The sequence below is a fragment of the Molothrus aeneus genome, chromosome 3 (genome assembly GCF_037042795.1).
Source record: "Molothrus aeneus isolate 106 chromosome 3, BPBGC_Maene_1.0, whole genome shotgun sequence".
In the NCBI taxonomy this organism is placed as follows: Eukaryota; Metazoa; Chordata; class Aves; order Passeriformes; family Icteridae; genus Molothrus; species Molothrus aeneus.
In genome coordinates, this window is record NC_089648.1 from 22132150 (window position 1) to 22146074 (window position 13925).

At 36.3% G+C, this 13925-nt stretch overlaps 1 protein-coding gene across 2 annotated transcripts in view; it reads left to right on the forward strand.

The window, feature by feature from the left end:
• Positions 1-13925, forward strand: part of UBR2 (ubiquitin protein ligase E3 component n-recognin 2) — a 55515-nt gene that overhangs the window by 22752 nt on the left and 18838 nt on the right. For both annotated transcript variants that reach the window (XM_066546486.1, XM_066546485.1), the window contains exons 12-25: positions 601-764; positions 854-953; positions 1491-1619; positions 2372-2555; positions 3637-3698; positions 4475-4585; positions 6842-6907; positions 8229-8351; positions 8681-8744; positions 9041-9165; positions 10462-10514; positions 10771-10873; positions 11412-11460; positions 11888-12042. In XM_066546486.1, the coding sequence (XP_066402583.1) occupies positions 601-764; positions 854-953; positions 1491-1619; positions 2372-2555; positions 3637-3698; positions 4475-4585; positions 6842-6907; positions 8229-8351; positions 8681-8744; positions 9041-9165; positions 10462-10514; positions 10771-10873; positions 11412-11460; positions 11888-12042 (1488 nt within the window). The remainder of the gene's footprint in view (positions 1-600; positions 765-853; positions 954-1490; positions 1620-2371; positions 2556-3636; positions 3699-4474; positions 4586-6841; positions 6908-8228; positions 8352-8680; positions 8745-9040; positions 9166-10461; positions 10515-10770; positions 10874-11411; positions 11461-11887; positions 12043-13925) is intronic.

The following is a 13925-nucleotide window of genomic DNA, read 5'->3' on the forward strand; positions in this document are numbered from 1 at the left end:
GTGAAATTGGCTTAGGTTAGGCTGGGTGATGAAGACAATCTTTGTCAGACTTTGCTGATTTGTTTCATGCAACACATGGATATATGCAGTAGACCTTGAGGAAAATTAGAGGTTATTTAATGAAATTTCCATGTGGAAATTGCATGTGCAGTTCTTATTGGCTCAGAAGAGGCTCTGCTTACCACAGCTCTTGACAGTTTGTAAACAGAAAACAGAAGAGCTGTCACTCCCCTAAAGGGCTCAAACTGTATGAGAGGAGACAACACATACTTAAAGGGAGGTACAAGTTAATTATAAGACATATAATAACATGTCTTGTGCCATAATTATATAGGTTAGCAGGGGCCTTACCATAGACAGCCTTCTGTACAGAAAGGATCTGAAAAAAGAAATCTGGCTTATGATAATTCTTTACTAGATTCCTTTTTTTTGTCTTCTGTGATTCTGTGAAAAGAGTGCTTTTCTGTGTTCTGTTCTAATTATTGATGTAATTATTTTGGATTAAAAAAATAATGTATTTTATAAACTTCATGGTGCAGTGTGAAAATCTTGTTAGCTGTGCCTGTTAATTACAGCAAATTTCAATGTACTTTGGCATAGGCTCGAATGCTAATAACAGAAGAGAATCTCATGACCACTATCATCAAAACTTTCATGGACCACTTAAGGCACCGTGACATCCAAGGCAGGTTTCAGTTTGAACGTTACACTGCTCTGCAGGCTTTCAAATTCAGGCGTGTCCAGAGCCTTATTTTGGATCTCAAGTAAGTATGCTAACTATGTGCTGATTTGAGAAACTGAGGAGTTTAAAAAAAAATCAAAAATGAGCACTTGCATCTTTCTAATCTCCCAGGTACGTGCTGATAAGTAAGCCAACGGAGTGGTCAGATGACTTGAGACGCAAGTTCCTCGAGGGTTTTGATGCCTTCTTAGAATTACTCAAATGTATGCAGGTACGTAAATCTGTGAATTACAAAATTGGGCAAAATTTAAGCAGGAAGTTAGCTATTATGATGTCAGAATAGAAGAAATTTTATAACTGAAGCTATAAAATCTTCATTTTATAACTTCAGTGCAGTATCACTTTTGGAGCCATTGCATTTTCCTAAAACATAACATCGTGCCTCGCTTCTTAAAATGTTGTTGTAGAGGACAATAGAAAGGAAGAGCAGTTCAAAATGAGAAGTGTAATTTAGGGCATATTTTGCACTTGTAGAGGCAGACAAGACAATTAATTCTGTGAGCAAAATCTGGTTCATCTTAAGTGTCAGCAGAGTTGCTCCTTGTATTGAGGAATAAATTGTTCCTGATGCACAAATAAACCTCTTCATTTGTGGTTTCATTCCCTTTCATTCCCCCAAGGTTCTTTTTACCTGTTGCAGCAACAATATGCTTATAAGGATAGCTAACCACTGTCTCATACCTCTGCTAATGCTGTCACTGTATTTCAGTGATACATTGTTGAAATGTGTAATCTCTTCTTATTCTAGGGTATGGATCCAATAACTCGTCAAGTAGGACAACACATTGAAATGGAACCAGAGTGGGAAGCAGCATTTACACTGCAGATGAAATTAACACTTGTTATTTCAATGATGCAGGACTGGTGTGCATTAGATGTAAGTTCCTTCAGAGTTGTTTTTCTGTGTGAACAGGGATGAAACCCAAATATTAATACATGTAAAAATTTACCCAAACACAACTTCACCATAAGCCAAGGGCATCTTCTATGAGAAAATGCAAATCTTTACTGTATTTAAACACAAGTTTGGTTTTTACTGACCAGTTCATAAGAACATGGTTAAGCCTTTTGCAAATACTGCAGAGAGTTTTGTCACACATCTGAAGATTGTGATTATCACAAATCTATCAGGTTATAATTTTCAAAGAGGAGGGAATGGAGGACTAGGCCCTGGGTCTACCACATACTGCTTGATTATAAATCATGTTTCTGCTCCCTAAGTGTTTCAGGATTTCAGAACTTGAGCATGGTAAAATACAACTGTAGAATAAGTGATCCTGGAATACCTGAACATTGAGGCTGGCTTTAACCTGTTACTGGTAGTTAATGTGCAGTTTTTACTAACCTAGCATGACCATTCCTCAGAAAGTTACCATAATAGTTACAAAAAAAACCCAAACCCAAACAACATACTAGTGTGTACTTTTCTAATCAGACATACCAGTACGAGTTTTGCAGTTTGTGCCCTCCTTAACTTGACTCTTTTGCTGGATTCCTTATATTAATTTTACAGGACTGTTGTTAAAGTTAAAAATTGCAAACCCTTCAGGGTCTTTATTATGTTGTCTGTATTATTTTTCAGAGCTGTGGTTTTTTCATAATCTCTTTAAACTGCAATCTTTCTTTTAGGAAAAAGTATTGATTGAAGCTTACAAGAAATGCCTGACTGTGTTGATGCAGTGTCATAGTGGGTTTACTGATGGAGAACAGCCTATTGTCCTCAGTATGTGTGGACATTCAGTTGAGACCATCAGATACTGCGTTTCTCAGGAAAAAGTTAGCATTCACCTCCCAGTTTCTCGTTTACTTGCAGGTATGAACAGTTGAAAAATATTTCAGGAAATGAAAAATGTTCTGTAGGTGTGATTTGTGTTTGTTTGTACATGAAGACACAAACAAGCATTGTTTAAGGCCTGAATAGAATTAATTGTGGCCATTTTCTAGCTGTTTGGTAACTTCTAGGCCAGATGTTCTCAATCACCAGAAAACTTGTTATCATTCAGGCTGGGGGAGATTGTCTCATGCCCTTGGATTTGTAGTATAGGCAGCTACTGCTGCTTTTGCCACTTGAGTGATGCAAAAGAGCTGGGACAAAATGTGGACTGTGGTCGACTGTTTGGGAATATGTTTAGCTGTCAGCTTAAATAGACTAATCAACATTCTGCTAGAGAACATATTTATCAAACACAGATGTGTCACCAGAAAATTGAGCTATGTCTTTCTCTTCATATTGTGCCTATCTTCTTCAGCAGTTGTGTTGAAAAAAGCTTTATGAATTTTAGTTTACAGAATCAGAAAGAATGCGATAAAAATAAATTCACAAATAATGAAGTGAAAAAGGTAATTCTTAGGTAAAGTGCCATGGCACTTTACCTAAGAATTACCTTTTTCACTTCATTATTGCAGTTCAGTGTCAAATGGCTTTGAATATTTGAATCTTTGAGCAAAGTCCTTCTGACTTCAAAAGAAAGCAAACCAGAAAACCTTCATGTGTTTTGTGGGGGCTTTATTCTAGTTCCTGAGGTATTTTATAAACTCACCAAGGTCTGATAAAAATGATGAGGTATCTGCTGTTGATTGTTTGTCCTGCCAGACCAAGGACTCTTGGCTCTCACTGTGGGGACATGACAGAGTCAAAAATAGGCAAAAATCTCACTTGTACTGCAAGGCTTATACAGATACAAAGGGAAAACTTCATTTCTCTTTCAATGTATTCTTTGTAATATGTTTCTTCAGGAAATAACTGTGTAGCTCCAAGGTGATAAATCTGGAGACTTGTCACTGTGTCTGGAAGAATGATCTGCGAGTAAATCAGATGACCTTTTTTGTCCTGTTTTAATCACATAAAATAATGTATGTAATGTTCTGTATGGTTTTTTCATGTCTTTTTGCAGGCTTGCATGTTTTGCTGAGTAAAACTGAAGTGGCATATAAGTTTCCAGAGCTGCTACCCCTGGTATGTAATTAAATGTTGTATATTCATTAAATATAATTCATGCAGAACATGAAATTGGTCATGTAAATGCAGGATGATATTAAATAAAACAAAGGGCCTTTGTACTGTGAATTCTACTCAGAGAGAATATCTTTAGTATATAAAATTACCTTTTAAAAGATTGATATCTAGATATTCATGACTAGAGCATAGACAGGCAGCATTGCTCTCTAAGGTAACTAAGACTCAGGTTGCATAACCTCCTTTTTGTAATAGAAACTGTTTTTAGGAACCCCAGGCAAGATCTGATTTCTTCTCCTTGGGCTGGGTTCTAATTTTCTTCCCCAGCTCTTTCTTGCCTGCTGCCTGTTCTTATTGATATGCTGTTTCTTTAAGGGGTAGTCAAAAAAGGTGAAATGAAAGAGCACAAAACCTAACTGGGAGAAGAAATTTCAATGTCTTTGGAAAGAAGTAGTACTTAACCTTTGAATGAAATAAATGAAATTGCAGTTTTATTAAATTGCTGGTGTTGATGTTTTAAAATATGAAAGCTACTGACTTTAGGAATAAACTAAAGCCCTCGTGCAGTAGCTGTGTGGAGCAAAGACAGAATGTAAGTGTGATTAACAATGATTTGAAAGATTGTGAATAGGTTCATCTAACTTGTTTGTTGGATTTGCCTGCCTTTTGTAGTGCCCAAATATTTCAATGATCTCAAATATCATCCTCCTTCATTTCAGTCCCATTTTCTATTATTTTCTCTGTATACATCAAAATATTGCATTTTCTTAATGCAGAGTGAACTTAGCCCACCCATGTTAATAGAACATCCTCTACGATGCCTAGTCCTATGTGCCCAAGTGCATGCAGGGATGTGGAGAAGGAATGGCTTCTCTCTTGTTAATCAGGTAAGTGCATAGTAGCTGTAGAATCACTCTTTTCTGATAGCTCTCTCAGGATAATTTCACAGAATCACAGAATCAATTAGGTTGAACAAGACCTCTGAGATTATTGGGTCAAACCCTTGGCCAAACACCACCTTGTGAACTAGACCACAGCACTCAGGGCCATGTCCAGTCGCTTCTTGAACACCTCCAGGGGCAGTGACTCCACCACCTCTCTGTGCAGTCCTTTTCAATTTTTAACAACTCTTTCCATGAAGAAATTCTTCCCAATGTCCAACCCTGAACCTGCCCTGGCACAACCTGAGGCTGTGTTCTCTTGTCCTGTTGCTGGTTGCCTGGAAGAACCTCGCTGTATTTCTTGAAGTGAGGGGCTCAATACTGGAGACAGCACTCGAGGTGGAAGCTCACCATTGTGGAGTATGGAGGGAACTCTTGGTCTTTCAGACCCCAAAACCTTCTGTTTCTGTACTGATTTGGAATTTTACTTATGTCAGTCTTATGGAAGGCAGCATGAGGTAGGCGTTTTTATCAGCACTGGCATCATTTGAGTATTTTTGCTTTTAAACTAGTCTTGGATTTTTTTTAGTCAAAAGTTGCTTTTTTATTTCAGGACTGCTGCAGTAGCCACTGAACTTAGTGCTCAGTGTGTCGACTTTTAATTACTGCAGTTAATGACTCCTGGCTTTTTTACTGTGTACTGTGCAGCAGCAGTTGGAAGTGCAGAATTAGATCTGCGCATCCGTGGTAATGCATTTATCACCTCCACATAAAAGTGTCTCAGATATAAAAATATGCAGCATTATGGTATTATGGCTATTTATATTTATAAAGTAGATGAAATCCAAAGACCCCACAGAAGCATTAGAAGCAGTGTAGAACGAAGTGTTTCTTGGCTTTTAGCTATAATACTTCTGGAGACTTTCATTTCTAAACTTATGTTCTCAATGTTTGTATAAATTAGGTGTTTCAAGCATAGCAGCTATAAAATGGGTACTGTGGTGTCAGTACCACCCACCAGGGTGATTGTCTCAAGTGATTTTCTCAGCAAGACTTAGATTACAACAGGAATAGGGTGTAATTCTGTGAGGTGTTAACTTGATTTATTTGCAAGAAAATTCCTTCAGTCCTGTCAGCCCTCATCTCCATTAGATAATTGTGATGTATATCTACTAGGAGACTGAATTAAGCTGCTCAAATATATTATATTCTGACATCTCTTGACCCTTGAAGGGTCTTCAGAAGGTGGTGTCCTTGTCATTACAGCAAAAAGAACTCTAGTTATGTACAATTATAGCAGTGTCCACAGTGCTGTAGATACACATCAAATCTGGAAGTTTTCAAATCAGCATAGCTTTTGGTGGTGATATAAATCTCTGTGTTAATTTCCCCTGGTTGTCAGGATCTTGAAGTTAAGAGCTTCATTTAGTTGAGATAACTTCACTCCCACAGTCTGCAAGTCCTTTCTCTTTATTTTGGTTATGGGGAGAGCTCATGTTCAGCCAGCTCCTTTTGGATCTTTCCCAGATAATAGGAATGGGCATCTATATGTGTGAATTATTAGGATAGAGAAGAAAGGGAAGGCATGCCTAGCTGTCTTCATGTAATTCTGGTGGAAGTGGTGTGTGTCTAGAGGAGACTTTAGCATGCTGAAGTTTGTTTCCAGGCCTATGCAGAAACTTGTCAGCCTTATTTATTTTTCCTCTATTGTGGTAGAACCAAACTTTCCCACTTTTCAGTGCCATGCAGTGATTGTGGTGTTGCTGCTGCCTGGCTCAGTGCTGTTGAGTTTTTCCTGGGATGGTTTGGGTTAAGTATAGTTCTGTCACAATATTAACATTTTGCTGACACTGGCAATTCCTGAAAGATGGTATCTCAAATGATTAAAGAGGAATTCATGAAGCGAACAACAAACATTTCTTCAACTGCAAGGGCTTTCTCTCCTGTGAATGTCAAACAGTTAATTGCTAAACAAATATATTAAAACATAAGCTAAAGAGGTCAAAAAGATTTTTGCTTGTAAGTTTATGAAATTCAGACATGGCATCACTACAACGCAGTCAGCAACTATGATTGTCTTGTGTTTTTTAAAAAAGCTTTTTGCCTACAGATAAAATTGTATAATTTTTTCAAATTACAGATTCGTTTTTTGTTTATGAACACAGTATAGCAAAGTTTGTTTTTTACAGAAGTAAAATAATTTTAGATGAAATATTATCTGTGTTAATGATTGTGGTGTGGTGTTTTGGGTATTTTTTTCAGATTTATTACTATCATAATGTGAAGTGCAGGAGGGAGATGTTTGACAAGGACATAGTAATGCTTCAGGTAACCATGTATACCAGTTTGCATTTTTTCAATTTTTTCAATGTTGTATTTTTACATATTTTCAGGATGTCTTTGTGTTTATGTTTATCTTCACCAGGACCTTTTTAAAGAAAAAATGTCTATTTTTTTTGTGGAAGGACTTCAATTTTCTTATTTTATCTACGTAATTATGGAATGATTTTTAAAAGGAAATAACTATTGGTTGTAATACTTATTTTTTAACTACAATTTGAAAGTTCAGAATTTTCTGTTTAGTGTATATATGCCATATCTTCAAGAATGTAATATTTTAACTAATGGGTGGTGCTGTACTGGTAGTTGCATGAGTCTGTGTGGTATCAGAAAGGCAGTCAGTGTATGTGTTGATTTTTTTGGTTTTCCCCTTCAGAAGAGATTTTGCAAATGTGGCAGTCTGTTTAGCTCTATGACAGATGCAATGCTTCCACATTGAGAGCAATATAATCTAAAATTTGCAGCTCAGGGTGCATAGTTCACCTGGACAGCAAAATATTTTCTTGGGAAGTCCCTCAAATCTTAACTGGAGTTAGCAATACCCAATAGGATAAACATGCCTCAAGATATTTCTGCTTTCAGACACAGTTCCCTGAGGCTTGATCTGCCCCTGATTTTTAATGATCATTTTCAGCTGCCAATTTGGGTAGATATCCTTGATCTTTCTTGGAAATTTATTCTATTTTAAAGATGGTCCCATTAGCAATAGTAAACTAACAACAAATATTTGTAATTGGCAAACCTTGTTTAATAAACAGAAAAAACTTCAGCCAGTAGTTTTCAGAAATGGAAATTTCTGAAAGTCAGTGTTTGTTCTGCATTGAAACTTGAGTATTTTTCATTCCAAGAAGGTTTTGGAAGCTTTGCTCTGCAATCTTCAGCCTTTCTTTAGAGGATTGGATTTTGTTGTTAAAATCTTCAGTGGTATATACTAAGTAATATTATGACTGCTAGAATAGAAGCTAGCAGGAACAAAATTTTAGAGATAAAAACAACCAAACAAAAGTCTCACTGAAGTTTGTTTAGACTGCTTAAGATAGGAGGAGCAACTCTGAATATTTTGCATGATGCCCTTAAAAGGGCATCAGAAATTCTTGATAAAGCATAGGATTCTGCTTGTCAAATGGGCTTACACTTCTGTTCTTAGTGTCCTAAGGGTGTAAATGTAAATGTTAAGTCTTCATTCATAGGATTGAGAGAGGAATTAATTTTATAAAGAATATACAGTTAACATCATATATAAATATACAAACATGCTGTGATAACACCCAATCTGTTTTCCCTTTATAATCTTTTTTTTCTTTAATAGACAGGTGTGTCTATGATGGATCCAAATCACTTCCTGATGATAATGCTGAGTCGCTTTGAACTGTATCAGATCTTCAGTACTCCAGACTATGGCAAAAGATTTAGCACAGAAAATACTAACAAGGTATTTTATGCACTACTGCAATAGAAAAGCTTCAGTTTTGTTTTTCAAAGTGTATCAGATGCTGTTGTACTGAGACATTTCTTGATAAAAAAGCAAAGCTTAGCCTATTTTAATTTCATTTGGCCAGTTTGAAATATGCATAAATGTTTTTACCTGTCAAACAGGTAAATATCAGAAAATGTTGCCTTATTTTTGCACTTATGACTGTGTTTCACCATAGCTCAGTTTGGGAGTATTAAGGGTGAAAACAGACAATGTTTTGAATCACTGAAAAGGTATTTTCAGCATATGGAATAATTATTGAAAATTTTTTTTTTTTTTTGTTTCAGGATGTTGTTCAACAAAATAACACTCTTATAGAAGAGATGCTATACCTCATTATAATGATTATTGGTGAGTTCAAAACATATTTAATTAATTTTTTTAATTTAGGCTTTTTAATGGTTTGGGCAATTTTTTGTTGCTATCTCAGGTTTTCTTCTGTTGTGAATGTCCTGTAGCTCTGACTTCTTTCCTAGTAGAAAAGCCTTGGAACTAGCTTAGATCAATGTAATGAATTTTTGAACACTGGTGGGTGAACATAAGATTTCACAGAAGACACCCTATTTTCCAGCCTTTAATTTAGAGAAGAAGATAAAAAAATGTTTAAAAGCAACAACAAAAAAAAGAGGTGTATTTTATTTCTGCAGGTGAAAGGTTCAGCCCTGGAATAGGACAGGTAAATGCCACAGATGAAATCAAGCGAGAGATCATCCATCAGCTGAGCATCAGGCCAATGGCTCACAGTGAATTGGTGAAGGCACTCCCTGAAGATGTAAGTCACTGGCTATGGAGGGGAGAACCAACTTCCACTTTATAAGGCTGATTGCTGAAAAATTGTCTTATGCAAGTCCATGTCATTTAATGTGGAATGAGAGCAGCATGATTATGCTCAGAGCAAGGTTAGCATGGGTACAGGTTAATAGTTCTGATGGCAAGGGTAGGTAGGAAAGAGGCAAAGAAGGATCAAGATATGAAAGAGGCAGGAATCTGAGAGCTTCTTCAGCTCCTTTCTCCTTTTTATACTGTTTCTAATCAGGCCATCTGGCCAGCAGCCTCTGCAGGCTGCTTGTACACCCTGAATTAGATGTATGGAAGTGGGTTGTTTGAACTATGCAGAAATATAAGCTGTTATATTTTAAAGCCTAACAATAAGTGAAAAGACATGGAATCAGACACTGTATTATGACTTGTGTAACATAAATGCATCATTTACATGAACAGAATAATTTTTCTTCATTCTATTATAAGTACTTCTGTAGGACATGAAAGCTTGCTTTCGTTTCTCCTTTTAGTATTTTTGAAGCAATCTTTTAAGAATTATTTTTGAAGACAGTCAAAATTCCAAAGTTAATGTTTTACGGTACTGGTAATAATTTTAATGATAAATTATGAAATATTTTACTTTCTTCTAAATATTTTAAACTGAAACAATTTGAAAAATCAAAATTCAAAATTATTTAAGAATTATTTAGGGTTGCATGAAAGAGCAAATTCGATTTAAACTGGAGTTCTAAATTATATTGTCAGTCCTAAATACTTTTTCCCTGGCCTGGTAACTGTAATGAAATATGCATTGGTGGAAGGGGATGGGAATATTGAAAGAAAGAAAATTTGTGTGTGAAGTATTGTTACATATTTGAGCTGATGTCTCATGCTGCCTTTTGTGGTTGTGTCAGCATTTTTCAGTAACAGGTCTTTTTAGCTATCCAGTATTTATTTCAATTTAAAGGCCTAGAAATCAGAAGTGCTGGCTGTGTATTGTAAAAATGTGCTGAACAAGCTAACTTAGAGTTTTCTTCTGCTACTGTTACATCCGAGTTCATTATGACAGGGAAAAGCAGTACAAATGAACCACTTAGAGTGGCATGACTTTTTCAAAGAACCTTTTGCAGAGATGGTGTTCCTGAGTGTATTTTCATGTTATGTGGTTCAGTGTTTTCTCGAGTGCCATTAAAATGACTTTGTACTACATTCATTTTGCATGCTTTCTCTAGTGTTGTGTGATATTTGAAGGTGTTTATTCCAAGAACTCCAGTAACACAATGTCTTGCCTTTTCACTCCATGTAGGAGAACAGAGAGACAGGGATGGAAAGTGTGATTGAAGAAGTGGCATGTTTCAAGTATGTTTCCCTTTATTCTAATGATTCAACTTTAGAAATGGAATGTCTCAATTAGTGAAAATGAGAGAATGAAACAGAGAGGGCTGAGTCATGGTGATTTCCCATGGCTTTAATCATGTGCAGAATTCTTAATACTGTTACTTAATTTCTACAATGCCTGTTAGGCAGTGTTTGTTAGCTGTTCTAGTAACTATTTATTCTCAGATGTTAAGAACCAGTGGACATAAAGTGTTTTGTTTCTTAATTTTTTTTGTAGGAAACCTGGATTAACAGGCAGAGGGCTGTATGAATTGAAACCAGAATGTGCCAAGAGCTTCAATCTGTATTTCTATCATTTTTCAAGGGCAGAGCAATCAAAGGTAACAAGTAGTTTAACTTCCTGGGGCTTATTTTGTGCCTTTTTTTTCCTCTTTGCCTTTTTCCAAAGCTTACTTCTGTGAAGAAGTATTACCAGCTGGATATTAGAGAATTTGCCCAAGATTTTCCAGTGATTTCTGTGCCATTAGATTCTGTGCCCCATACAGAGCTGTTGAAATCAGTGGGCATTCAGGAGCTTGTCTGTGGGTTCCCTTGCATCTTATTTTACTGAAAGTATTTGAAACAATCTGTATTTTCCCTTACCTTTATGGAAATTGCCATTTTAGCTCAAACTTGCCTTACAGTTTTATGCTAGGAAAAGAATCCAGGCTGGCTCTAGAGGAAAGATGAATTTTGAAGTTGCATGCCCTACTTTACAAGTAGAACATAAGACACACTGCAAAGATATGAAAGCTTTCATGTTTATTTAAGGCTGGGAAGAAACAGTAACAATGTAGTAAAGCATGAATGCTTTTTTTTATTAGTTTTATTTTATTGGTACAGATTTTGAGTAATGCTGGCAATGTTCTTCTCTTTCAGGCAGAGGAAGCACAGAGAAAGCTGAGAAGACAGAACAGAGAAGATACAGGTATTTATTTTTGAGAGGAGATGGGAGAAGAGGGAATCGCATATCAAGCTGTGTATTGCCCTGACATTTATACCAACTAACAGCCTATTCAGGGCTAGAGTAGAAATTGGTTAGAAATGAAGCAATTTCCCTTATGTCTCCCTGGCTGTAGTCAGGGATCTGATTTATCATGGAACCAGCCTTCTGACGAGTTTATTCCTTTGGCTTTTCTGTTACAAGGCATGCTGAGTGGTGCAGCCTGTATTGGTAGCACTGTTTATCAAGCAGCTGTGTTCTGCCTTAGGATCATGGAAGGGTTTGGGTTGGAAGAAAGCATAAAGCTCATCTGGTTCCACCCCCCTGCCTTGGGGTGCTCTATTAAATCAGACGTTTTAATTGGGTGTTGCAAATTTTGGAGAAATGTCAAACACACCAATTTCCCTTTCAGCACTCCCACCACCAGCTCTTCCTCCTTTCTGCCCACTTTTTGCCAGCCTGGTGAACATCCTGCAGTCTGATGTCATGCTCTGCATTATGGGAACTATACTGCAGTGGGCAGTGGAGCACAATGGCTATGCCTGGTCAGAGTCCATGCTGCAAAGGGTATGGGTTTTTATTTAAACTAATGCTTATGCTAATGGAGGAATGGTCATTACAGCGTTTTGACATGATTTTATAGATTTGAGTTGTTTACTTGGTGTCTGAAATATACAGAATACTGTGAATGAGAAACAAGTGGTATTTCCTGATATGCAAAACTAGGGAAACCCCTCTGCCTCTTGATGCAATTTATTTTTTAAGTGAATGGAAGACCCAGGTAAATTTCTAATGGGATGCACACGAGAGGGAAGAATTCTGCTTGAAACAAGGGCAATAATGTTTTTTGTGGTAGAGAACCCATTAATCTGAGTTGTTGCATATTAAGCAGCCATTGATTTTTTTCTTGATGTTCTTTGCTTATTTTCAGTTCAGGCAAAATCACTTTAGGAAAAAGCCATGAAAGTGCACAAAAAAAATTTTCTAACTTGAAAATGTATCCGCTTTTGAAAACTTTATTGAGCTGTTTGTTCCTTGCAATTTATAATGATCTTCAGAAACCTGGATGGTTATTGCAGATTTTGGTGTCATGATCACCGTTTTCTGGGATGTGCAGAGATGAGTAGTAAACTGCCATCCAGGGGCTGTTTATATTGGGCAGAGTTGTTGGTTTAAGGTCCAAATCCAAACTTTTTAAAAATATTGATGCATTTTTAAATAACATTTTGCAATGAAACCCCAGTTTTGAAACTATTAATTTTTTGACATCCAGTCTTATTGAGTGTATATTACCCTTTACAGCTAAGTTTAAATTAACATAAGCAGTTAAGTATAACACAAAAAAAGGTGAAAATGGAAAGATATATTAGTATTATAAATCACAACAATGTAGTACATTTAGGTAATGTAAGAATGCTAGGTTTTAGAGTAACTTTGAACAAAATAAGTTGGTTAGGTTTTTTTTTTTGACTGAACTAAAATTCAGCCAATCTCAAAACTGTGAAATTCATTAGGGACCTGTCACTTGCTCAGAGACTTGTGGCATTTTTCTGTGATGGTGCCATGCAGTTGTACTGCAACTTCCCCAAGTCAACCACTTTTGTTTTGGAAGCACTTGCAAAGGTGCATATGAGATATCTGCAAGAGGTGGCCCATACCTAGTGAGATCTTGTTAAATAGATGCGACTGACTGAGGAGAAATTAACTGTTGTTTATTAAAACAAGTTAAAAAAACTTCAAGACTCTCAACAGGTTTTGCCACTTTTTCTGTAGATACTTGGCCTGTTGCATACTAGTTGCGTTACAAATTTTCAGGTGATTATCCTTTCCTTACATGGGTGTCAGTGTTGATTCCAGGCATCAGCAGACCTTTGGGTCTGGAGCATCCTGCCAATTTGTATAGGGCTGTGAAATGGCAGATGCAGCATGATAGAGTTTGCCACCAAGAATGAAGTATCTCAGCTTCAAAATGCCATTTTATCATAGTGCTAAATAGGGTAATTAAATTTTTTAAGTTCAAGGAGATTACAGCTCTTCACTGACCTAAAAATCAACATTTTATAATGTGTTTCTAGAGAGAAGAAATTTAACTTACAAATTTTAATTTTTTGTTGCTTAACTTTGTGTATAAAAAGGACTTAAAGTCTGCTTCGTGCTTGTTCTGTCCTGAGACTTGCAATTGTAACATGCAGGGGGTAGGGAGAAAGATGAGAGTACTGACTTCTCACTCATTAGTCAGGACAGCAAACAGAAAGAGGCAAGTATTTAATATGGATTTTATATGGTTTCAAACAAACACTGTTGCTCCTGTGTAATGTAGCTTTGGAATTCTGTATACAGAAATAACTTCAAATATATTCATAATAAATAATTGTATTACATGACTTTCTTGTTTCTTAATGAATTACTTAAACTATGTAACAAGATTATATGAATTATGTAAGAAAAGA